The sequence below is a fragment of the Prionailurus bengalensis genome, chromosome A2 (genome assembly GCF_016509475.1).
Source record: "Prionailurus bengalensis isolate Pbe53 chromosome A2, Fcat_Pben_1.1_paternal_pri, whole genome shotgun sequence".
Lineage (NCBI taxonomy): Eukaryota > Metazoa > Chordata > Mammalia > Carnivora > Felidae > Prionailurus > Prionailurus bengalensis.
The window spans coordinates 138,429,527-138,455,603 of record NC_057348.1 but is presented as its reverse complement, the minus strand read 5'-3'; the positions used below and the strand labels follow the sequence as shown (position 1 = coordinate 138,455,603).

The 26,077-nt window shown below is 38.2% G+C and overlaps 1 protein-coding gene across 4 annotated transcripts in view; it reads right to left on the bottom strand.

Moving 5' to 3' along the window:
* Positions 1 to 5,337: 5,337 nt before the first annotated feature.
* The window catches only part of CPED1 (cadherin like and PC-esterase domain containing 1), a 272,086-nt gene continuing 251,346 nt past the window's right edge, over positions 5,338 to 26,077 (bottom strand). For all 4 annotated transcript variants that reach the window (XM_043589341.1, XM_043589342.1, XM_043589343.1 and 1 more), the window contains one exon: positions 5,338 to 9,943. In XM_043589341.1, the coding sequence (XP_043445276.1) occupies positions 9,731 to 9,943 (213 nt within the window). In that variant the 3' untranslated portion in view covers positions 5,338 to 9,730. The remainder of the gene's footprint in view (positions 9,944 to 26,077) is intronic.

Below are 26,077 nucleotides of genomic sequence, written 5' to 3'. Positions count from 1 at the left end.
TTTAGATTCCTGTAGTGATTCCAATAAGGCATTCTATTCCAAGGCCGTTGCATGATTTTAAAGTTCAGCCTGCAGAGGTGAATGTGGCACGGCAGGCATGGTGCTTGGTCATAGTGGCTCATTGGAAACCAATGCCCCTCTGCTTCTCCAGGTTCCTCCTTCTCCCAGAGGAATCTTCTTTGCAACAGGGTTCCCTTCGTAATTAATTATTCTGCATTCTCCTATTTACCCAGTGCTTTGAATTTGCCAGCTGTTTGGAGAAAAATAATGTGATTAAAGTCACTCACACTGCAAATGTCTAATAGCTCCAACTTTCCAAGGATATTAGCATGTTAAAAGACCCTGGAGGTTAACGTGAGTGATTTCACTAATTGAATGATTTCAAACAGAAGAACCTAGTAAAATAAAGAATTGTGGACACAGTGGGGGAGCCATCTGGTAACAAAGCAAGGAAGCTTTCTTTTTGCTCTTAATTCCAGACCTAGCTTTGTGCTAAAGTAAGAGTATCTTTCTCATGTTTTGCAGTCCTCTGTACATGTCCCAGATTCATATTTAGAAGGCATATATGATACCACCTGCAAAATTAAGTTGCTGATGAACAGATCTGCTATCTTGTTTTAGGAAAAAATATGCAGGGAAATCTTTTAGTTAACTCGCCGTTGCGAAAAAATTATGGAATCAGTGAGTGTAAAGGATGCAAGTACCTATTTGAAACGCACCAGAAACAGATGTCTCCCTACCTAGGCTTTTGAATGAAAATGTGATCCCTTTACCCATAGCATTTTCAGTTCTGTAATTAAATTCAGTTGCATTGTTAATGTACTGTTGACATTAACTTGTATCTCATATACACAAGACTGGGAATACACACATGTTAACTTGAAACAGCTGTTTGCAAAATTACTACAATATGGCCAGTACTTCTTTTAACCATTATGTCCCTCCATTTAAACATGATTTGCATCTGTAAGCACTTATTATATATAAAATTATAGGAAGATATATGACATAAAAATGATGACTTTTGATGCTACATTACTATTGCATTTGACAACAGTACGGGAGAAAAAGAAAGTTAATAGAATGCTTCTACAGATCAGAAGTCATGCCCCATTGGTATGCATGCCTGAAGGGCCGGGCCTGTGTGGATATCTTGCCACACACCCTAGGATCTGGTTAGTGGACAGCCCTTGGCCATCACTACCGCTTCTCTCCTGTCTCCTCTGTTCTTGCGGATGGCAGAATCTTGGGGATAAATTATGTGATGCTCCCTGCTTCTTTCAAAAGCCCCGTTTCTGGATTGCTGATGTCTGGAAATTTCACAACTAAAAATGTCTTCATTTGCCCTCTTTTAAAGCCTCAGTACCCTTGTGAGGGCTTGGGGTAAACCTGCGCATCGCGTCATGGCGTGACACCCTTTCCAGGTTTGCTAGGGGCAGGGCAGAGAGAACTGGCAACTGCTGAGATGAGCAATGAGCGGGGTACAGCAAAGAGGAAGTCCGGAGCACCTCAGATCAGTGTGGGCTGCGAGTCTTCAAGCCCTGCTCCTGGTGTCAGCGGCTCCCCCAGCACCAGGCAGCCTCCCCAGAATCCGGGCAGGCTACTGGGTTTCCACCTCCTCCAGCCACCTCTCTGGGCCCCGCCTCAGTCCTCCAGGCACAAAGGGAATAAACAAACAACTGGCACTTGTTACCGAGGATTTGAGGAAGTGATAACGCGATTTCTAAAGCAATGCTTTCTCAGAGTCTCCTAGACAAGTTCCATTTTGAGCACAATTTCTATCTCCAGAAAATGTTAAAGTTTGCTAGTGCATTTATTTCTTCATGGTATAAAAATTCATTGAGTGTCTTTTCTTTTGCTAGGCAATATATTTCCAAACTGAGAATGCAAAGATTAAAATACTGAGTGAAAGAAACCAGCCGCAAAAGACTACCTATAATCCTATTTATATGAGATGTTCAGGATAAGCAAATCTACAGAAACACAAAGCAGATCAGCAGTTGCCTAATGTTGGGGTGGAGGAGGGGAAGTGTAGAAAGTGATTGTTTTATTTCAAAAATGTTCGAGAATTAGATTACCATGATGATTGCAAACCTGTGTACATTTACTAAAAACCATTGAACTGTAGACTTTAAATGAGTGAATTTTATGGTATGTAAATTGTATCTCAATAAAATAGCTAAAAATAAATAATAAATAAACACAACCAACCAAACAAAAAAGTCCCTTCCTCCTAGACTTGACATTCCAGGGGGTTCAAAATATGAAACAAAGAAAAAGGCTGGCATGGGGGTAAGTAGAGTAGCCAAGGAAGCACAAAGAAAGGACACTTTGGTGTCGGGGAGAATCCGAGAAAAATTCCTAGAGGAGATGACATCTAAGCTGAGAAGAGGCAGACAGAGAAAGGAGATTGGGAGAAAAGTATTTGCCGAGCTCCTACTCTCTGTTAGACACTGTAATGTAGAAAGATGAGTTAAGACTCGATCCTAGGCCTTGAGGGGCTAAGGCTAGTGGGATGGAGAGAAAGAGGTGATTAAAGAGAGGCACAGAGGCTGTGGAAATAACAAAAAGGGGAAAAAAATCCAGTCAAGGAGGTGAAGGTTGAGTCAAAATTCAGACTTGGGGGAAGGCAGCGATAGTTTAACTTTATGAGCTACGGAACCGCCATCTTGCCAAGGCATCCCACCCAGCGGTGACTCTGTCACAGCTTACAGGGTTCCGTTACCATTGATGCCTTCTCACTCTTCACTCAAGTCTGCATTGGCTGAGGGGAAAGCCCTTTGAGATCAGAGCTACCCAGGAAAGCTTGGAGGTGGGGAGGTGGGCGAAGAGGCCGAGTGCACGACAGGAATCCCTTCCAAGAGTAAGTCCCACAAGAGAGCTCTATTGACCCATTTCTAGCAGGGTGCAGAGCTGCCCAGGCCTTCTTTCTGCACATTCTCCTTATAGATTTAGTAGCTGGAATCCTCATGACTCTGCAGTTGAAACTTTCCTAGCATCTTCCCATTCTGATGATTCCTGGCAGTTGGGTCACCTGTCACCTCCTAAGAGAAGCATCTAGCAGACACTTCTTCTAGCTCCTGGCTCCTGGCTTGGCAGAGGCCTCCACCACATTCCCCACATGTCCAGACGAGCACCCGGTTAAGGCATCCAGAGACAGAGAACCTGTTATTCAAAAGGTTTTACAAGCTACTATAAATTTAAAAAGAAGAGGCATGTTTTAAAGAAATGAATGCAATGAATCTAACAATTATTTAGTGCTTCTCTATTATTTATTACATTTTGTGTGTGTGTGCAGAAACACATGTATTGACACATATAGATGCATATGTATGTTTATTCATTGTGAGTTTTGTTTAAAACAATCCAGAATTCCCATTTCTGAGTCCCTTACCAATACACTCTGCCCAGACACAAATGAAGGAAGGCTTGGTTTTGGCCCCAGAGATTTGGCTTTCATGTCTGCAGAGGCAGCATAACAAGTTAGTGAGGCAAAGGCATTTATTTTCACTGCATTTGATAACAGTTTGCTGAAGATAGTGCCCAGGGAGGCTTCCATCAGAAGAGAAATTGACTTCCAGAAACTCAGTACTTCAAAGACTTCTGGTGACCTCAGGAAACCGAAAAATACCACTTAGGCCAATCGCCCACTTGAGGCCGCCCATTCTTCTGGGAAATAGGAACCAGAGATGCAGTGTCCCTATCAGTCTCATCTTCGTGTCCATAAATAATTCAAGGAAAATATTAATTTATTTATACGATACGTGGCCAAGAGAGAGTTACAGATGTTTACCAATAACATGGTCCTGGAGCTCCATCCTGTTGAAATGGTTCCTGTTCTTGGCAGGAATAACTTGTGCTAAGGGTTGGATCCACACCCTTTTATAAACATGCCATTGATTTTGCATAGCTAATGTGAGCATTGAAATGGGGACTCTTTAGAGACAAGTATGAACAGACACCAGGTTTTCCCCAGGGGGTGTGCACATGAGGCGGAAACTGTTGAACCCAAATTTATGCCATTTGATGACTATACTCATTTTAGTCTACAAAGGCATGGTTTCAATTCCCCCCTGTACTATTCCTAAAATCAGATCGAATTTTATCTTATAAGTAGAAGAAGTAGCTGCAAATAATTTCATGCCCTGCCAATGACATAGGCACTGATTTTTAACAAAAGGCTTATAAAACTTTTTATGATACCGTAAAACTGGAGAGCTCATTCCCATTAAAACATAAGCTTCATGTTACACGTAATTAAGGCGAAGAGGAAAACATAAAAAATGTAAGTTTAGGGGCGCCTGGGTGGCGCAGTCGGTTAAGCGTCCGACTTCAGCCAGGTCACGATCTCGCGGTCCGTGAGTTCGAGCCCCGCGTCGCGCTCTGGGCTGATGGCTCGGAGCCTGGAGCCTGTTTCCGATTCTGTGTCTCCCTCTCTCTCTGCCCCTCCCCCGTTCATGCTCTGTCTCTCTCTGTCCCAAAAATAAATAAAAAACGTTGAAAAAAAATTTAAAAAAAATGTAAGTTTAAAAGTGTATCTTGTACACATATTACACATGTACACATATTAAATGCACACAGAAAACACTGCATAAGTTCCACCTCAAAGACAAAGGTAAAGACAAGCAGGAAATGTCATGGTGGGTGAATGATTCCATGGCTGAAAAATGAATTGCTATTTCAAGTTCTCCAGGGGATATGCTGTATTGAAGGTTAGAAGTCATTTTCTATTTTTCCAGATTGTAAATAAGAAAGTATCATTAAATGCACATTCAGCTGCTATTTTGGTCCCCTGAAGTTTGAAAATTATTATTTATTTTTTCCTTAGGAATGAGGACTTGTGTATTAGGAAGAGGTTTGAGGAGATGGGCGAGGTCCGTCAAAGGCAGCTGGAGAAGGGGCTCATAACCTCTATCTGTCCTAGAACCCAGTGGGAGAGGAAAGCTTATGCTGGGGACTCTCCTTTCCATCTGTTCAGATTGCGATGGGCTGACTGGATTCACTTAAGCCACGTTTGCTTCCATGTGGGCATTTGTAGCATCCTCTCAACTAAATGTATTCACTGCAGACAGATGTCAAGAATTCTCAATTCCAACTATTAATGTAAGATCTCCTGAGGACCAGACAACCTCTTATCTTTAAGTGGGTATACAATTGGTTAGATGTTACAACATACGCCCTTTTTACTTTAATGGTCTGAACTTTTTTTCTAATATTCAAATTTATGATTTATTTTCAAAAGCATACAAATTATAGACCAAATAAAAACTCATATCATAGAGTGTGAAGAATATTAAAATGTTGACCTTGATGCCATATGCCAAGATTTCAAATCTACACATTTTGAACAGATTTTATTATAGGGAAAAAAATAGAAATACAATTGAACAAAATATATAAATAAGTCATATACCATCATCATTATATCATTTAGCCTACCACTAAAACCTGCATCAAATTGATGTATTTCACCAGCCAACCATAAAATAAGGAAATTTTTTACTAAACAGTTGAAAATCAATTGAATACATCATATATATATATATATATATATATATACATGAGACCATGTTATTTCTGAATTCTGGTGTACAAATAACCAATTATAATTTCTTTGCTTTTTAAAATATCAAAACATTTAAATAAATTTTATAAGAATTACCTTTTCATGTAATAAAAATAACAATATATTGCTATCCTGAGAAAAATGTCTTGGTTAGATATATAACTTGTCTCCTCATAACCAGCCCCTCAGCATAAATCAAATTCAAACTTCATCTACCTAAATATGGTGGCCTTGTAGGAATATATATAACACCCCTTTTATAGTGTTTTCTCTAAAAGCAACTGTTTAATTTTGTTCTTCCTATTAGTTGGGTTTAAGTAATTATCTTCATTTACATTGCAGATATACTTACAAGTTGTAAGTATTCTTGAGAAGTTTAAGCATTAGTGTTTTGATTGTGTATTGTGTGTGTTAAAACATAGTGATCCGACATTTAATAGAGCCATAAAACAAATTCTTTATATTTCAGCGAACATAAAGAAAACAAATGGAGCCCCATTTTAGGAGGACTGCATGGTCTGTTATCAGTTAGAAAAAATGAGATCCACAGCCCCCTACACCAGGTGACTGAATCATAAAAAAAATATGGAAGTTGATAATAGTAGTTACTACAGCAATAAAAACATGATAAAAGTTTCCTTGACAGTTTGAAACCTTGGAAGCCTTGCCAAATTGAAAGTCTAGTTTGGAAGTCCTGGCACTAACCTGCTGTCTTTAGTAGGTCTTTGGGTTTTCTGACAACTTCTGGTTCATCCCCTTAAGTCAAAGTGATCTATCAAAATGCCTTAGTTTCCAACAGCAATCAAAATCAATTGAACTAAAACACACATTTAAAAAAAACAAACTACTGTAGTATTTGCAGAGAAAGGACTCCTTGATTGAGTCAAAATACTCAGAATCTGCTGTAGATTCATTCTGCAATTGAATATATATTTTTTGGAGTTATCAGCCCTGAGCTTACTCAAATTTATGTTTGTTCATTTTAAATACAATAATCCTAGCCACTGATTTTGATAACATTTTTCTTTTTGCAAAGTAGAAAATTCACAGGGAAAAATTTTAGATACCGATGATTCTTTAAGTCTTTGCTCAACTTAAGGACCCATAAGATGATAATTAATAAGATCCTAACGCTGACCGCCTCTCTAAGCTCTTAACCCTATTACTGTATTAGACCCCCGTCTCCGGACCATGCCAAAGTATTACCGCTTTGAAATAACTTTTAGTGGGTTACATATTTTTTTGATCAGTTTCTGTTTTTCTTCTTGGAATCTTTCAGTGAAATGGAACTGAAAGAAGAAACTTCAAATACACAACAGCATTATATTTTCCTCATAAATATTACCAGAACTATTTCCATTTCAAAAATCGGTGATTTATTCCAACACTTTCTAAGTGGAAATTATTGTTTTGTAGAGAAGACTGCTAAGCACAGGGGTAACTAAAAGGAGGAAGATCAGATGACCCAAGGGTAAGCCCAACTGGCAGGGAATGGGGAGCCTTTCTTTTTCATATGTCCCTACAGGATCCTATTAGCTTACCTGGATGGCTTGCAAATAGCTCACTGTGCTTTCAAATGCACACACACACACACACACACACAATGTCAACAGTGATGCTTGGATGCTTATGCAGTTATTCTTGCCTTTTAATATTATAAATGTTTTCTTTAGTTCAGTTTAGATTGGATACTAATCAGTTCTTACCAAAAATAATACACTTCCTTAACTTTTACATCTAAAAATTTGTTTAAATACCTATTCTTTTTTTTCTCAAATGATGAACTTGATAAGCACATACAAATACACATGCACACACACACACACACATACACACACCTATTTCCCCAAAGTAAAATAAAATGTTTTTTCAATTAAGGAGTAAAGAAAATAATCCTAGCATTTCAGGGCCTTATCTTTAAAAAAAAAAACAAAAACACTTCACTGCACTGTGTTCAAAAGTTTTGGTTGTTGGACAGCAGGGAGTTCATCTGATCAAAATTCAGAGGATATCAGGATTGGAAGGAACTAGACAGTTATCCTATTAAACCACATTCAAATAGTTGAATGTGTATGATAATATCTTTGCCAAGTAATCACTCTATGGTTGTATACCTCCAGTAAAAATGAAAATGAAAGATACTCTTTGAACACAGACTATTACTAGTAATATATTTATTAATAGTATTGTTACACTTGTTTCTAAAATCTATTATTATTTCAATGGTGAAGAGGTAAATGCAGGACTAACCTCAGTCAGATGGTTATTATAATTAGGTTGACAGTAAATTACAAGAAACATCCATGACTATAAACCTATTATAGAGCATATAATACATTAAAACATGATGAGAGGCTGCATGAATTGGCAACATTTTATATCACTAAAAAATAGTCAAAAACCTAAAAATAGTGTTTGCATATAGTTGCAGATATTAGAAAAATCTTTCATTTAATGTTTTTTGTTTTATTTTATATTTGAGAGAGAGAGAGAGACAGAGACAGAGAGCGAGCAGGGGAGGAGCAGAGAGAGACAGAGACAGAATGGGAAGCAGGCTCCAAGCTCTGAGCTGTCAGCACAGAGCTGGACGCAGGGCTCGAACCCACGTGCAGTGGGTTCATGACCTGAGCTGAAGCCGGACGCTTGACCGACTGAGCTACCCAGGTGCCCCCAAATCTTTCATTTTAAAGGTTAATTCTGTACCACTTAAAAAAATCTATCATCTGTCAGAGGCAGATATGTATTGTTTATATCAAGTGATAGTTGTGCTTAAATATAACTTAAGACAGTTAAATATAAATTCATGTTTACTTTCATATAAAAATATATATAAAAATAGAGTATTTAAAGAGGTGGATATTCATACCAAGGAACTGATCAATCAAAATAGTCTCTCTTTTTTTGTATGGTAATGAAATTGAGGTATTTGTACAGTTGTTAATTTCAGACATGTATTGAATAACACTCTCAGCTTTATTTTTCCCCAAAAGAAAAATAATCCTTTAAAACACAATTGTAACTGTGGGATAGCATACAACAAAACACGTAAAATAAAGAAATTCACTATTTTGAAATTAAAATATAGAAGAGAAAGTTCTCAATACTAGAACTAGGTATGTTTTATATATGTATGCCACAGTTTTAATAAAAAAATATTTTTATTCCTACTCTCAATTTGGATGAGAAAAATCAAAATATAGTTACCAATAACATGGTATTTGTGGACGTATACAAATGCTTTATGAAAATAAATGCCTATGCAAATGCCTAATCCTTTGAAAATATTTACATAAAACGTAACCTTAAATCACATAGGCCTCTAACAACAAACAAAAGCTTTCTTAAGTAGTATCATCAATAAAACACATTAAAGTAATACATGAGGAACTACATTTTGTTTCTCACTTTAACATTACATTTGTTATCAACTTAGACTGCAGTTACCCATCCAAGTTCACAGACAGGATAGGAGGGAATGTTACTGAAAAGTACAAAGAGTGCAAAGTTAAATCCATTGGTGTTTTAACTGTAAATTACTACACTTCCTATGTCTCTCCTAGAATCCCTCCGAATTCCCTGTGTGGCATTCCTGTTCTTTTCCTTTCAATTGTAAAATTTAAAAAGTATAGGAAGAAATGTTTTTCCTAAGCATTAGATTACAAAGTCTAAGCTATCGTACACATCACTCTTTCTCCTGGTAAAAAACACAAGCACAATCCCTACTTGCAAATGGAATGTAACTGCTTTTTTCCCCTCTTCAGTATTAATGTACCGATAGAGAAGATAACACAATACTCAAGACCATTATCCTTTTTGTCCACATAATTCAAGTGTCTATATTTCTCTTTATTATCATCATGCAATACCTAGCCCACAGTGGTTCCAATTTATGATTATACTTCAAGTAACCTTTTTCAAGCTCTAGCTTTCCCCTTGAAACCAAGTGATTGTCAAGTGCATATATTGACCTTATAAAGCTGTAGGAATAAAAGTGTTATTATTACTTTTTTTAAAGCCATGTGTGCATTGGTGTCTATGTGTGTGCCAGCATGCATGAGTGTGTGGTCAATCCAAGATACCCGTGATGTGTAGGATTTGGTTCTTAGACCACGTCCAGGTGAGTGGCTTGCTTCCAATTCCAAGTTCAGTCCTCCTGCAGGGAGTCTACACAGTCCTTTTACTTGCACACATCCTGCTGAGAAGGATTTCAGAGCAAACCTGATTAACTGGACCTCTGACATGATATGGTGATTGAGAATTTGTTACAGAGTCTTGTTGTCGTTTGCTTTGATTGCTGAAATATCTTCCCACAATATGATTTCTTGATTGTTTCATTCTGATAAAGTGATATTCTTTGGATAACTTTGACTTCACTACCTGCAAATAAAGAGCAAAAAAAAAAAAAAGTCAAAATCAAGGAGATTCAAGCCCTGCGTAGATTAGTATGACTAACTCACAAACTTGAGCGGCATCTTTATCACAGAGATGTTGCCTAAAGGTGATAAATATGATCTACATAACCAAGAGCCAGAGTAACTTACCTGTCAAAAAACCCCCTAAGGTTGGAATTTGAATTTCTGCCATTTTTCTTACCTCAGGACAGTTGGTTCCAATGCATCTGAGGGATAGTTTCAGATGGTTTCTATACCACACTGTTGCCTCTGTGTGTGTGAGTATGTGTGAGTGTGTGTGTGTGTGTGTGTGTGTGTGTGTACTTAGGCCAAATGCTAACATATGGAAAAGACACTGAGGTGCCTGTGCTGGGTCAGTGAATCAAACATGGTACTCTAAACCTGTCATGGCATCCCTTTATAGAATGGAAATTAAATTAAAGCTATTTGTGGAGAAAAGAAAAATACTTTTCCATTGCACAACCATAAGCTGATGCTGTTACAATTAGTGGTTTCATTTTTTCTGGGTGCTTAGTAAGTTATGGAATTTGTAGAAGCAAGCTATGCCATATTAAGCTAATAACATATATGTTTGTACATATGTAAATATATTTATCTTAAAATTTTTGAATAGGCAGAATTACAAAGCATTTAAATAGCATAAAAAGATATATAACAAAAATTTCCTCCCCATCTCTGCTTCCCCACCTCCAGTCATTCAATTTATGAGTGATTAATAATGCAATAACAAGACATTATTTTTGGTCAATATGGATACATAAACTATATATTATTGGTGACTAATGAAGGTAACACTGGCTCACATGGAGTTTTAAAATTCCTTTAAGTGCTATATAATAATTTAGATCCACATGTTTTTATTCCATATAAGAGGATACACTGAAAACAGCTCCAAAAATACAGAATATTTAAACAAATACAAGATGCTTATTTTGAAGATAAGGTATTTTTAGTTATATGCAAGTAAGTATGAACCTTTTTAGAAGATTTACTGGACTAGAAATTCTGTAAAGATATAAACCAAAATGTTAACAGTAGTGATCTTTGGGTAGAGGAATTATAGGTGATTTAAAAACGTATTCTTTGTAACTTTCAGTCTTGACTTTTTTATTTGAATACAACAAATGTACACTCCTTTATAATCATAAAAATGTTGAAGCTATTTCCATTCTGAAGAAAAGATGTAATAGTAATGCATTTTAAAACCAATTATACCCTGCCAACCCCAAAGAAATGAATTGTTTTCCTGTAGCTATGGGAGGTTTGGTTTTTTATGATCAGGCCTTCAGATGAAGTGACTCTTAAGAAGACCAGTGAAATCAGTGGGTTGTGGTAAGGAATCCCTACGGATGGTAATTCAGAGCTCAGTTTGCAGTTAACCACTGATTAATATTCCAGGTCCCAAGGTTGTAAGTTTCTCTTATGTGCAGTTCCTTCCACCCTGTTTAGTTATACTACAACTTTAATTATGATAGGCCAGGAGGTGCACCAATGTTTTCCTGAAGGTTCTGTTTTGGAGGAGGTGTGTATTCAATGATAGCAAGATTAGTGAACATTTTTAAGGAAGTTTATTTAAGGAAACACTTAAGCATAAATATTACATTCAACCTTGAAAAAATATTATTTCAGTGTTCTGAAGCCAAAATAAGGTTACTTTTGTTTGTATAAGTTTATCTTAAGGTCTGGCTTTTGCAATTGCCAGATGATCTACATGCTAATTAAATGCAAAACAGTTAAAAATACATCTCATTGCAAAAGGTTATATCCTTCTTTAAAAGTTATCTCAATGTTTTGTATGATTTTAGGGTTGCATTTAATGTTGCATTACAAATGTTGGAGAATGCTAGTGTAGATGCTTACAGCAATCTTGAACGTGATTTATAAAAGAGATAATACAAAAATGTTTATGTCCAGTGTCTTTGTTGAAGCCTATAGCTTCTCCTCAAGAGTAGTGTCAATATTTTGCCAGATCACATGGGAAGGTTGATAATGTATTACTATTTTTAAACCAGTAAGGTGATCTCTGAGAAAGGAAGATGGGATGATGGAGTCTCTTCCACCTTCTGAGGGCCTGCCTAATGCCTCACACAATGCCACTGGTCACAGCATGCTATTATTCAAGATTGATTCCTACACATCTATCCCAGGGCTTGGCCCAATAGCACTTAATTCAGTTGGTTTCCTTTGAAAGCTATTTTGCAAGAGATAATCAAAGACGATAACTTTCCTAATTCTTTGGTTAAGCCAGTATTACTTTGAAGCTGACTCCTGAAAGATGACAAACCTACAAAGAAAGAGTTACTTCAATTTTGATTTGTCAAAATAAAGATGTAAAAATCCCCTCAAATACTATTTTAAATTGAATCCAGGAGTCTTTAAAAAATCCAGCATTGGGGCGCCTGGGTGGCGCAGTCGGTTAAGCATCCGACTTCAGCCAGGTCACGATCTCGCGGTCCGTGAGTTCGAGCCCCACGTCAGGCTCTGGGCTGATGGCTCGGAGCCTGGAGCCTGTTTCCGATTCTGTGTCTCCCTCTCTCTCTGCCCCTCCCCCGTTCATGCTCTGTCTCTCTCTGTCCCAAAAATAAAATTAAAAAAACGTTGAAAAAAAAAAGGAAAAAAAATTAAAAAAAAAATCCAGCATTATTGTGCACTATGCCACTAGCACATAAAATTTATTTCAGGCATGCAAGTTTTAACATTACAAAATATTTTGTTATAGAAAATCACCAAAGAATTATTTGTAGCTATATGATTGTTTACCTTGAGAACCCAAAGGAATCTACCAAAAAATAATGAGATGGTATAAAGTTAATATTTAAAAATTATATAGCTTTTCTATATTCTATCAATAATTAAGAAGAGATATATCAGAGAAAAGATCCCATTACAATACTAAAACAATTTCATTCAGTTTAGCGATTATGCAGGTGAAGAAAACATGAAGTTAAAAAAATTTTTTTTAATGTTTATTTATTTTTGAGAGAGAGAGTGAGAGCGTGAGTTGGGGAGGGGCAGAGAGAGGGAGACACCGAATCGGAAGCAGGCTCCAGGCTCTGAGCTGTCAGCACAGAGCCCGAGGCGGGGCTCAAACCCACGAGCAGTGAGATCATAACCTGAGCCTAAGTCGGACGCCAAACTGACTGAGCCATCCAGGTGCCCCCAAAACATGAAGTTTAATAAAAGGAAAACATGAACAAATGGAAAGACATACCACGTCAAATCTCTCCAGATTAATTAAAATACTATGCCAATTGTAATCCCAGCAGTATTTGGGGGGGGGGGGGGGACATGACAAAGAAATCCTAAAATACATCTAGAAGAATAAATGTGAGTAAATAACCAAGACCAGTAACCAAATAAACAGTGGTGGGGGGTGGGGGGCATTTTCATTACCAAATGTTCACTCATCAATATTAACTGAGTCTACCACCAGCCTACCATAGACCCAGTTTTTTGTTGCATAAGCCAAGTATAAGCAGAATTCAATACTGAGAAAATACAGGGATGTCCATACTACAGATTAAAATGCATTTCATAAACTGCTATTCTTTCCTAAAAGTGTTTTTAGAGCAATAAAGTAGTTCTAAATAAAGCCCAATGTTATATAAATCTAGCAATCATAAATGCTGACATTGTAAGAGTATTAATTACATGGAATTAAAATCAAGAGTGTATGTATAAAATGGAGCTATGTACCAAACTGCTAATAGAATCTCCAATGGGGAAGGCAGTGAGAATTGAGGGGTATATATGACATAAAGGCTGGAACTTTTTTTTAAGATTTTATTTTTAAGTAATCTCTACACTCTATTTGGGGCTCAAACCTACAAGCCCGAGACCAAGAATTTGCATGCTCCATCGACTGAGCCTGCCAGGTACCCCTAAAGGCAGGAAGTTTTGTTTTTATTCCGTATACTTGTTTTTACATTTTTACAGTTAGCAAGAATTCATGTAATCCTTGTATAATAGAAAATCAGTAGAAGAGATTTACTGATTTATTTTTTTCCATATAATATCCAATTTTCAATCTTCAGCGTTCTCTGTGAGAAAACACATGGAGTAATTCAAATATGGTCCCTACCCTCAAGGGGACTATATAAAGACACATGTCTAAGATACTTGAAGTAAGCACAAGAATGAAATGACTTCAAAGACATTGTCTGAGACTAGCTCCCCAAGGTCAGGCACCATGTTGTTTCCACGTAACGAATAGTTTCTTCATACGTTACTTAGTGCTAATTATCATGCCATAAGGTGGGCATGATAATCTGTTCACACAGCTATTATTTCTTTGAACTTATTTGTCAAATTTAGTCTCCAGCATTGCTGTCAAACTATTATCTCCAAGTTTCAAAATATTACTTTATTTTACCTACTCTTATGGGCTCCAAAGTGCAGGAAAAGGGAGTTAGCTACAATTTTAAGGCTTGGAAATGTTTTGCAAGTGAAGATGTTGATACCTGTACAAAAAAGGGCTAATTGCTTTTTTTCTTTGATCTCTTGTGTGGAAATGTGCCCATTTGGGTCCTTCCCCACATCAGAGGACCACTTAGGATTATTAAAATCCAACTTCCTGAGAAACTTAACAGAAACCCATGGGGGAGGGGAAGGAAAAAAAAAAGAAAAAAAAGAGGTTAGAGTGGGAGAGAGAGCCAAAGCATAAGGGACTCTTAAAAACGGAGAACAAACTGAGGGTTGATGGGGGGTGGGAGGGAGGGGAGGGTGGGTGATGGGTATTGAGGAGGGCATCTGTTGGGATGAGCACTGGGCATTGTATGGAAACTAATTTGACAATAAATTTCATATATTGAAAAAAAAATAAAATCCAACTAAAGTGTCGACTGGAATGTGGCTCTGAAAGAGAGATGTTCTCAATACAAATGGTAGGTTACCTCTGGGGCACAGTAATAATAATAGTAAACAACAAAAGTGACCTATTAGAAAATATCACGAAAGAGACCTTGAACCAAAGACAAAAGACTCTAGACGTGTTTGTATAGGGATCGTCTCAACCAGAGACAAATTCTAAGTGTTTGATGCTGACAAATGCTCCTTTAAATTTCAGCGCATGTGACCTGGCCAACTGAGAAAGAGACGTGTACCTAGAGGGATAAGGAGGTATCACCTATGATTATGTAATGGGATTTGGCACACGTTTACATGACTCTAAACGTGAATGTTAAATGACAATTCTTTTGACACTTTACTTATTTTTAATATTCATTTACTTATCTTTGAGAGACAGACCGCGAGTAAGGGAGGGGCTGAGAGAGAGAGGAAGACAGAGAATCCAAAGCAGTCTCTGCCGCTGTCAGTGCAAAGCCCAAAGCCTGACACGGGGCTCAAACCCACAAATCGTGAGATCATGACCTGAGCCGAAGTCAGAGGTTCAACCAACTGAGTGACCCAGGCGCACCTCTTTTGACACTTTAAAATACTCCAAAGTAATTCTTTGTTTTTAGCTTTGTGTGTGTGTGTTTGCTGTTGTTTATTTTCTTTTTATGAGTTTACTGTGTCAAATTACACATAACATTAGGAAGCAATAGTGAAGGACAATTGGTCCTCAGAAAGTGTGATAACCTGTTTGGTCAGCATTGTTCTATAATCACAAGTATAAATGTGACAATAAAAATTATCTTTCTCATGACAATGTTCAAATTTAGATTAAGTTATATGTAAGAATAGACTTTCAAGTAAAGATGACAATGTTTCAAAACAGTAATATATTTGTAATATATTAACTATAGAAACTTAGGAGTAATTTTGGTGCTGGAAGCAATTGCTGTCATGATAACATATTATAGAAATGTGGATGATCACATTTTCTGTGACCCAGGGTGACAAGAATTGAAATTCTGTGCTTTGGCGTGCAGAAGTAAGTTTTACTTTTTAATAGGTTCCTTATATGTTAAGAGATCTCCCAGTTTATGATTGTAGATCTTTCTACATATCTATGTAGTTAAAGACCTGGGCACAAACACATTTTAGAAGGCATAGAAATGGCCACATTTCAACTTGACTGGTTTTGTCCAATGGTTATTTTAAGACTACCCAAACAAATGAAAAACTGTTATAAATTTACACAACAAAACTAACATTGCAACTTTTACTATTAAATGCATGTAATTTCAACCCTCAAAATTGATTTCACATAAATTTTAATCAGAATGAGTATATTACCATGTCAATTAACTGCTGCATCTGAAATAACTCAGAATTTTTGAAAAGTTACTACAAAAAGGGAAAGCTTGGTGAATTATTGGAAACGTGTCAGGCAGATTATAAGCAAATACCTTTCCTAAAACTGATCTTAACCTGAATAACACCCAAGGAACTTCTGATGTGCTTCCAGATCCACAGAACAAAATAGAAAACAATTTTCAGTGGCTCAAGCGTTCCAAAATCTCTCTAGACTGGATTAAGGGGGATGTTCTGATTATAAACGTGTTTCACGGACAGGGATGGGCTATAAAGAATGAGGGTAATGGCTTTCCACGGTTGGGAAACATGAGCTTGACCAAAATGTGCTAATGTGGTCTTTTAAAACAAATGTATACTATTGAAGTACTTTTTATTTGGTATAGTCATTCTGCAGCCATGACATTCAATCCAAGATCCAGTCACCAAATTTATGACCAGCTGAAAAAAGTAGCCCAAGAATTCACAGAAATGGAATAAAAATAAAGCAACAAACAATAGCTACAAGCCAGTCCTTATAATTCATGGTTCCATTTCAGGAAATCGTACAATTTTTACAGATAATAATGATTTTTTTCACCCCCCCCCCAATATTGAATCATGGCCACATGAAATAAGTATGTTTTGATTGAAGGCAGTCCAACTTCTGAATGGGTCAAAGATGCTGAGGATTAGAGGGCAAGACTAAAGTTTTCTTTAGGAATGAGGAATTGTTTTTTGTTTTTGGTGTTTCCAGATTTGCAGTGTCTCAGTCTCTCCCCCCTACCTCCAAATCTCCAGTCCTTCTTACTCCGACAGCTGAGCCTTTTTAACTCCTGCTCCTTAGGCAGACCTCAGTTTCCGGCTCTGGGAACAAATTCTGCTCTGAGGTGAGCAGACTGATTATAAGGAGGTATAGACCAGTAGCTTACCAATTTAATGTTGCACTGTTGGTTCTATCTTGTACTCCTATGCAGCTCTCCAGAGACTAATTCCCGTTTTAAACTCAATTTCCTAAGTGGCTGAATATTCATGTCAGTGAATTCTTGATATAATATAAAAGACTTTCATTAGTGTAATTATTACAACCTAAGTTCCAACCTTGCTCTGTTTAGATGTACATCTTGGGTCTTGGAATCTATTTTGACCTTAACTTGCAGGTATTTGTTTCCATCGATCTCTCTTGAGCTGAGAAGTTTTATTTAAGCAAGAAAATGTTACTTAGAACCAGTTTGTGTGGACCAACATTCAAACTGCCGACTTCACCGTAGGGATCCGCTGAGCACAACTGTGGCTTTTGAAAGATCTTCGATTGGGCCCCTCCGTTTCTTGTCAGAAGAGTCCTCTAGCCCCTTGCGCGAGGCGGTGCGTGCCTGTCTGCTGGTATTTTGGACGGTTTGGGGGGAAGTTTAGGGGCTCTACCCTTCAGGTGCCAACTTGTACGTGCATTTTTCCGAGGACAGCCTCTAGATTAATTTGTTCTTTTCCATACCCGTGTTTCTGAGTCCATCTCTGATGATCGATTTTAAAAGAAATCGTATATATGGAGGTATATATGGACAGCCACGGGGTGGGGTGGGGTGAGGGATTTGGGGTCCACCAGTTTTGCCTACAGATTGACCCGTGTCTCAGCCCCGCCTTCTTCTGCTCTGGGCTCGTTCAAGTCTGGGTCAACCAGAGGCTCTGCGGGCAAGTGTGCCTTCCTCTCTAGTTGGTATCTCTCCTCTCTCTCATTTTCCACTGTAACCTCTTTTGTAGGCTAAGTTAAACTTCTTAAAATGAATTCGGATTTCTTATCTCTTATGAGTTATTTCTTATTCTGTCTTTTTTGGGGGGAGGGAGGTGAATAGCTTTATGTGTTCAAAGTCTTTTGGTGGAGTTTCAAGTGGAAGAGAAGATAAATGCTTGCGGTCATTCTGCCACATTTAATCTGTACTCCATGCATGATTTTTGACCTTCTGTACGCTAGTTTTTCCAAAGTGTGCTTAGTGAGGTGTTAACAGTGTTATTAAAAAAAGAAAAGTGGTTCTGTGGTCAAAAATGTTTGGGGAAAACTGGGTCAAACTAAGTTAAATAGTTTCTTTGCTGTAACGGCTTTTTGGATCATTTAAAATACTGATATTATTTGAGAATCTTTACAGTGGAGGAGTACACAGAATTCCCCAAACCACAGATCCTGTTTTTACTTGGGTAGAGCATCAAAACATAAAGTAGAAAATGGTAATCAAGGTAGTGCAGAGCCCATCTTAGCTTGACTTTTAAAGGTTGGCACTATCCCCCCAAAATGAGGGTTTACTGCAAAAAACATGAAATAGTTATGGGTCAACATCTCTTTCTTAGGCATACTGACATTCTAGGTTCTAGTACTGCAGAAATTGGCATGTACAGCTGACTCATGGGGTCATAACACTAGTTCACATAGAGTGACTGGCACTCTTCGTTCATCTTTTATTTAATTATCCTTTTTAAGAGAGAGACCCTGATGTAATTGCTGTTACCACCATTCAATAGAGGATGCTCCTTCCAGAACAGGATTTTGTAGCAAACCATCCCAGGAAAGACTGGGCTCCCTTAGGGCTAAGGAATTCATTTTCAGCAGGCACTGATTTCTAATCTAATCATCCAGTGGAAAAAGCTAGAATTCACTTGCAGATGATGGAATGAGCACAAATTATTTTACACGGAATAAACTGTCTAGAGTCGCTTTCTCCCAAAAGGGGTTTAGGAATGGTAGGCAGTGAAAGCTCATGTGATTCCTCTTTAGTTACACGGCCATCAAAAGGTTTTGAATGACAACATTGGGTTGGAACTATAGACACATCCTGGTGGGGATACGAAGGATGAATTTGAGTAGTTGAAAGTGAAGGTTCTAAGATGAAAATATTGCAAAAGTCTAGGGCAAATAAATCATAGAGAAGAAGAGGCCCTCCAGCCAACCTTGTTCATTTAGCAGCACCCGACCAACTATTTACAGTGTCCTTGACTTGATCCTCCCCCACATTATCAGGGGCCTTCCTCCTATGCCCTCTTGTATTCTTGATGTATTCTGTGGTAGAGATTATTCTCTTTCTGCCCATAAACATGAAAAGCAGTTCCTCCTACCCTAGACTACTTTGTCTAAGTCCAGTATCTTTCCCCATTTCTTTCTTTCTTTTTTCTTCCTTCTTTCCTTCCTTCCTTCCTTCCTTCCTTCCTTCCTTCCTTCCTTCCAGAGAGAGAGGTTGGATAGAGAGAGGAAAAGAGAGAGGGAGAGAGAGCATCTTAAGCAGACTCCACAACCCTGGGATCATGACAGAGCTGAAATCAAGAGTTGGACAGTTGGACATTCAACCGAGTGCCCCACCTTTTCCTTATTTTCACTTGTTGAAAGGCTTTCCAGTCTCCTTTTCTCGTTTCTTATACCTCCTCAATCTATTGTAGTCTTATTTGTGCCCCTAAAATTTTATTGAAATTGCTCTTTAAAAAAAAAGTCTATTTATTTTTGAGAGAGAGAGCACAAGTGGAAGAGGGGCAGAGAGAGAGAGAGGGAGACACAGAATTTGAAGGAGTCTCCAGGCTCTGAGCTGTCAGCCCAGAGCTTGACAAAGGGCTTGAACTCACAAACTGTGAGATCACTATCTGAGCCAAAGATGGATGCTTAACTGACTGAGCCACTCAGGAGCCCCTTTACTGCAATCACTCTTTTTTTTTTTAATTTTTATTTATTTTTGAGAGAGAAATAGAGTCAAGTGTGTGAGGGGCGGAGAGACAGAGACAGAGAATCTGAAGTATGGTCCAGGCTCTGAGCTGTCAGCACAGAGCCCAACGTGGGGATTGAAACCACAAACCATGCGATCATGACCTGAGTCGAAGTTGGACACTTAACCGACTGAGCCACCGAGGCTGAAATTACTGAAATTTCTCTTAAAGTGATCAGAAAAGACCTTCTCAATGCCAAATCCATGACTATTTAAAAATCCTTATCTTAATAAATCTATCCATTACATTTGACAACATTAATGCTATTTCGATCTCTACAAATTTTCACTTTTTGCCTTTTCGTTGCACCACACTCTACTAAGAGTTTTCCTCTATCAGTTTATTTTCTAAATTCAAATGTTCCTATTTCTCCAAACTTTGCTTAAATATTGGCATCTCCAAGAGTTCTATCCTCAGTTCCTCTTACTCTACTCACTTTTTCTGGATGATCTATTTTCATTGTTTCAACTGTTCTGTTTTTTGATGACGTCCAACTTTTTATCTCCAGCCCCACCCTGCACCTCAAGCTTCAGACTTGTATAGCCAACTGCCTGTAAGAGATCTCCACCTGGATGTCCTACAGGCATCTCAAACATAACATGTTCAAAACTGAATTCATCATCTTTTCCCTGAGCTTGTACCTTCTGTCATTCTCTGACTCAGTTGCTGGTTCAGCTCTAATCCATCATCCAAGTTAGGAATCGTCTTTGAGTCTTTCTACTCCCTCATGCTGCAGATAAGATCTACAGGTTTTATTTTTAAAATAGGGCTTGTATTCTCCTTCTCTCTTATGCTTACAGTCTCTGTCCTGATTTGGGCGAGCTTTTATCATCTCTCACCTGACTTCTGAAAAAGTCTCCTAACTTCTCTCCCAGACTCTGTCCTCTTTCACTCTGTCCCCCTTGATGTTATCAGACTTACCTATTTGAAACAAATATATGACCATCTCATTTCTTTATAAAACCTTTCATTGGCTCTCCACTACCTATAGGATACAGTCTCAGCTCTTAACTATGATCTGGCCTTAGCCCACCTTTCCCAGGACCCTATTATAGTCGATGTTCTACAATATACAGAATTGCCTGTGATTTCCTGAGAACATCAAGTTATTTCAAAGCTAATGTGGTTTACATTGTCCCATGGGGTTGAATGGCCTCCTTTCTGCCATCACCCTATTAGCCTGACTACTCATCCTTTAACAACCAACTTGGACAATTTTCAAGAGGAGGTTCACTCAATCTTCAGATTGGGTTAAGTGCCCTTTCTTGGTGTTATCACAATATCCTATTTATATGTATAACATGCTACTTAACATATTGTTTCATAATATGGGCTGTTATGCCTGATCCCCTGACTACACTGTCTTGAGGGAAGAGAATGTTTGTTATTTATGTTTGCATCACTACCATTTAGCTCAAGAACTGGACTCACAAACAAATTAAATAAAAGAATAAACAAGGTTGAGGCAACTGGAACAGAGTATGGAGAAAGGTTCAGCAGAATATTTAGTAGGTAAGGACTTGGTAAGTAGCTGGTCAGAGGTTGTTGTGGGCTGGGGAAAGATAAGAAGGAGCCAAGAATGATACTAGTTTGTAAATGAGAGTGCAATAAAGAAAATCTAGGCCTTCTAGGGAAGAAAGTTTAAAGGGACTATTATACTTCTCTCTTTGGGGATATGTTGAGTTTGAGATACTCAAGGAGACCCTAAAAAATGTTCTCCTAGCTCATTTTATAGTAGTTAGTACAGCTCACACAGACACAAAATTTTGTTGAATTAAATTGCCATTGCTAATTTATTAAAAATAGCCATGCTGAGGGGCGCCTGGGTGGCTCGGTCAGTTAAGCATCCGACTTCAGCTCAGGTCATGATCTCACAGTCCGTGAGTTCGAGCCCCGCGTCAGGCTCTGTGCTGACCGCTCAGAGCCTGGAGCCTGTTTTGGATTCTGTGTCTCCCTCTCTCTCTGCCCCTCCCCTGTTCATGCTCTGTCTCGGTCTGTCTCAAAAATAAATAAACGTTAAAATTAAAAAAAAAATAGCCATGCTGATAAATTCTGAGATCTGCTATCCACGCTAACTGTATTTGAATCAGTTGTTCTTTTTTCTCCAAAAGTCATTACCACAATTTTCTGGATAAATGAATTTAAAGCCTGTTTTCTTCATTGGGTTTATGACAACTCTTTAAATTTTGAGGGAGAAAGGGAAAAACTTTAAGCCCATAACACAGAAGGAAAACTTTTCTAGGCCAGATAAGCTTTTGTTTACATAATTAAATAATCAAGAGTATAAGATGAAGATTAAATAGTAATAGGAAACCATCTCTCACAAAGAACTAACAATCTTTTCTTCTTTCCATGGTTCCAGAATGAAAGGAAACCTAGTGGTATTAGAGCTGGGTAGTGATCAGAGGGATTTTTTTTTTTTTTTTTTTTTTTTTTTTTTGCAGGGGGGCAGAGAACTGAGGCAAGAGGTGTAGCTACATCTGCCAGAAAACAGAGATATCATATAAGGTCTGCACAGCTGATTAGACTAATTAATAATCATGTAACTGTTGTGGTTTTGCCCCTCCTGCAGCCAGGTTTGGGCTGATAATATTTTTGTATCCTTCCCAGGTTTTAGCTTGTTCACACTAGATGTTTGCCACATAACTAACAGCACCATCCAAAACCACTCTTGTGAAAAAACTACTTGGATCCTGTTTGTTGTCCTGCATAAATGTTGGGAAAACAAAATTCCATTTCTGCCCATGAAGAGAAACACCTGCTTTTTTAACCAGCAGGAACATTTTAGTCAACATTGATGCACACCGGTTGGGAAATTGTTTAGAGATCCATGGCGGCAACATACTCTCTCTCGTGGTGACTTGACACATGAAAGAGGTGGGCCGAGACCTCTCGTCTTACCTGTGGCAACAAGAGTCAACTGATGCAGGTGTGTTATGTCTCTGATAGAATCCTCACGACAAATCAGAGGACGCAACAAGATCTTACTGTAATTGTTGTAGCAATCCTTCTTAGGTATGTGAGGATCTATTGTGGGAACGGCTTAATTGAACACCAGAAGATACAAACTCAAATTCTCATGGTTCTAGCACAGCTGATTTTAATTCTTGCTATTCCTGTATGACAAATTGCTTTGTCAGCTCATAAGATGAGCACAGAGGGAAAAAATGGTTATTATTAACAAATTTCTGTCCTTTAATATGTTTTACATGAGGCCAATAATCTCCTTTTCCCTGGCTTGCTACATTAATCATCAAATCATACTTTGCAAGGGCCTTTAGATTTTCTTGATTCTTTATAATAAGCTAACAGTGATTTAAGATGTTGGGTGATAGCGTAGAAAGATTGTTAAAACCTCAGCGTCAGCAGTAGAAACGTCCTGAGCTACAAGAGGTGCATTTTGTTCAAGACTTAAGCAGCAATTATGCCAAAGTGATGAACGGGTGTAGAGACTTTGTGATGAAGAGAGCCAGTTGAGAAAGATGACCTTATCACTCTGCAGTGTAACTGGAAAGGCAAATGCCCCCAGAAGTATTTTAGCTCAAAAAATAAAACTTCAAAATGGTAATGCTGCTCCAGAATCAATTAAGATAATTTGAAGGATACCTATGTAGCTTGCCAAGTCAACATGCATTAAAAATAGGGCTTGAGGCGCCTGGGTGGCTCAGTCAGTTAAGCATCTGACTCTTGGTTTTGGCTCAAGTCATGATCTCATGTTCGTGAGTTCGAGCCCTATATTGGGCTCTGCACTGATAGTGTGGGGCCTGCTTAGGATTCTCTCTCTCTCCCTCTCTCTCTCTGCCCCTCCTGCTCTCTCTCTTTCTCTCTCTCTCTCTCTGATAAATTCTGGGATCTGCTATCCCCTATCTGCTATCTTTCAAAATAAATAAATAAACTTAAAAAATAGGGCTTAAAAAACAATTTGTACATAATGATTACACATAATTATAAAGTCAAATAAGTGACATAATTTCACCTGACATGCTTAAATTATTGCTATGCAAATTAAAGCTATTTTTATAAGTAATATTTATAAGCCAATATTCTAGTTCTGATGGTTCAAAGAGCCTTTGTTGTAGTTCTCAAATTCCATGACTATTAGTGTCAACCGGTTAATGCTGTGGCAGGAGACACATGTAATGCAATCATGTGGGAAGGGCATCTTCTGTTTTTAATTGGAGCCATGCTGGAAATCTTTGGAAGACTTCTCCTTTTTAGACTTCCCAAGCACTAAAGATGAAAAAGAAAAACAGATACCCTCCCCTAAAATACTAATTGAAGACACATTATATAAAAATAAGTAAATAAATAAACCTTTTCTAAAAGAGGCAAAAAAAAAAAAAAAAAGATCAGTATATTGTCTTTCAAAGTCCCTGTTTTATGTGGGTTTTGGCAACCTTTGACTTGTTTTTGCAGCCAACTATGATACTGGGCTGGCTCAGCTGTAAGATTATTTTTTCCCCTTTCTGGCTACCTGCTCTTGTGTCTCTAAGTCTTAACTTTTTGCAAACAGAATAGGAACTCAAAGTGTGTTATATTTTTTTGTGTGTGGAATAAATAAATAAACACATAGTCTCCTACAGTGTAAAATCTGTGCTGCAACAGCATGGCCAAGCTTCAAATTGCTAGACGAAAACTTAAAATGCCATGCTGTCTACTGTGGGTGCAGGCTCTCACTTCCCTGAGATGCAGCTCCATTTGTCCTACAAAATTATATGTAAAAAATATAACATAGAAAAAATATAACATATCCAGAAGAACCAATGCAGTGTCAGTAACTTTGGGTAGCCATAAAAATCTGAGGACCAAAATGAATTCTGATAGTCATCTTAAGGCTGAAAAACAGGATGCAAGAAACCTTTAGTGGTCATTTCCCTAGTCAGTCCAATGACTGCCTTCTGGTTTACCAAGGGGGCCATTTGAGAAAGAACAAGAGATCCCGTGTCTGGCAAAATGATCAGATGAGACATTGCAGTTTTTTCTTCCATTGCACTTTCAGCAGAAGCTCCTAAGATCTAGAGCAAACAACAGGAGCCAAGTAACTTCATACTCCAAAACAATGTATGCAAAACTTGAAAAAGTATAGACAAAATCCAGTTTTGCAAACCTTTGTCTCATTAAAAGAGTAGGGAAATGAAGATGAAGGAAGAGAGAGATTTTCCATGTGAGTTGTCCAGATGATTGACAGTCTTTCTCCCTCATAAGGAATTGCTTTACCCTTGCTTCAAGCCAAATGAGAGGGGCCTTCGAGAGACCAACTTTAAGAAGTGGACGTGTGTCCTTTAGGGTTTGGGGATCATTAGAATTGGTATGAGACACTGTGGCTATAGATGAGCTTTAAGATGGCCGGGAGAATGAGAGAGCAAGAGTGAGACCAAGAGCAAGAAAGAGTGAAAGAGAGAGAGGGCTGTATTGGCAGCTAACTCTATTTCTAGCAACAGCAGAGCAAGTGTGCATGAGTGTTTCTGGTGGATCAAAGGTGGGCAACAGTATCGAAGCCTAGTGCTATTTTGAATAGTTTTCAGGAGGGTGCCTGGAGTGGCAAGGTGACCCACAACAGAGGGAGGGACAATTGGAAATCAAGGGGCCCAGGTATTGCCTCTATCAAGGAAGGCATAGTCAGAGGGCCCCAGTGGGAAGGAGGGTCTTCAAGGAAGTCTACAAAAGCACTTTAACAAGAATTAGCATGCCCTACCCAGAAAGCACATCAATGGGTTATGCTTACACCAGTCAAGTAAGACTTTCATTGTCCTTAACATCTCCCTAACCTGACCCAGTGACGAAAGGGGTGAGAGAAAGAGGAAAGAAAGCTCTTATACCCTCTCTCCTCCTTTGGGCTTTGAGACCCAAGAGGTCCTGAGCTGGGGGAAGGAAATGACTTCATGTGGTTATAACAGGGCTGGGCAATTTTAGTACTGAACTGTCATTCTTCTTACGCCTGAAAATAATTTTTCATTCTTATTATCTGAAAGTGGTTTTAAAGTTATGGGACTTACTAAGATTTTATTCAAGTGATATAAAGAGGAAATAATCACAGAGTTTGAAAAAATGGTGGGGCGGAAGGGAGGTTAAAATTATTGTCTGCTATCACCTTATCAGTTTAGCCTAATACATTACTGACTGCAAATGAAATAATTTTCACCACGGGGTGTTGGGGACTACTCAAAACACAGGCCCACCTGTT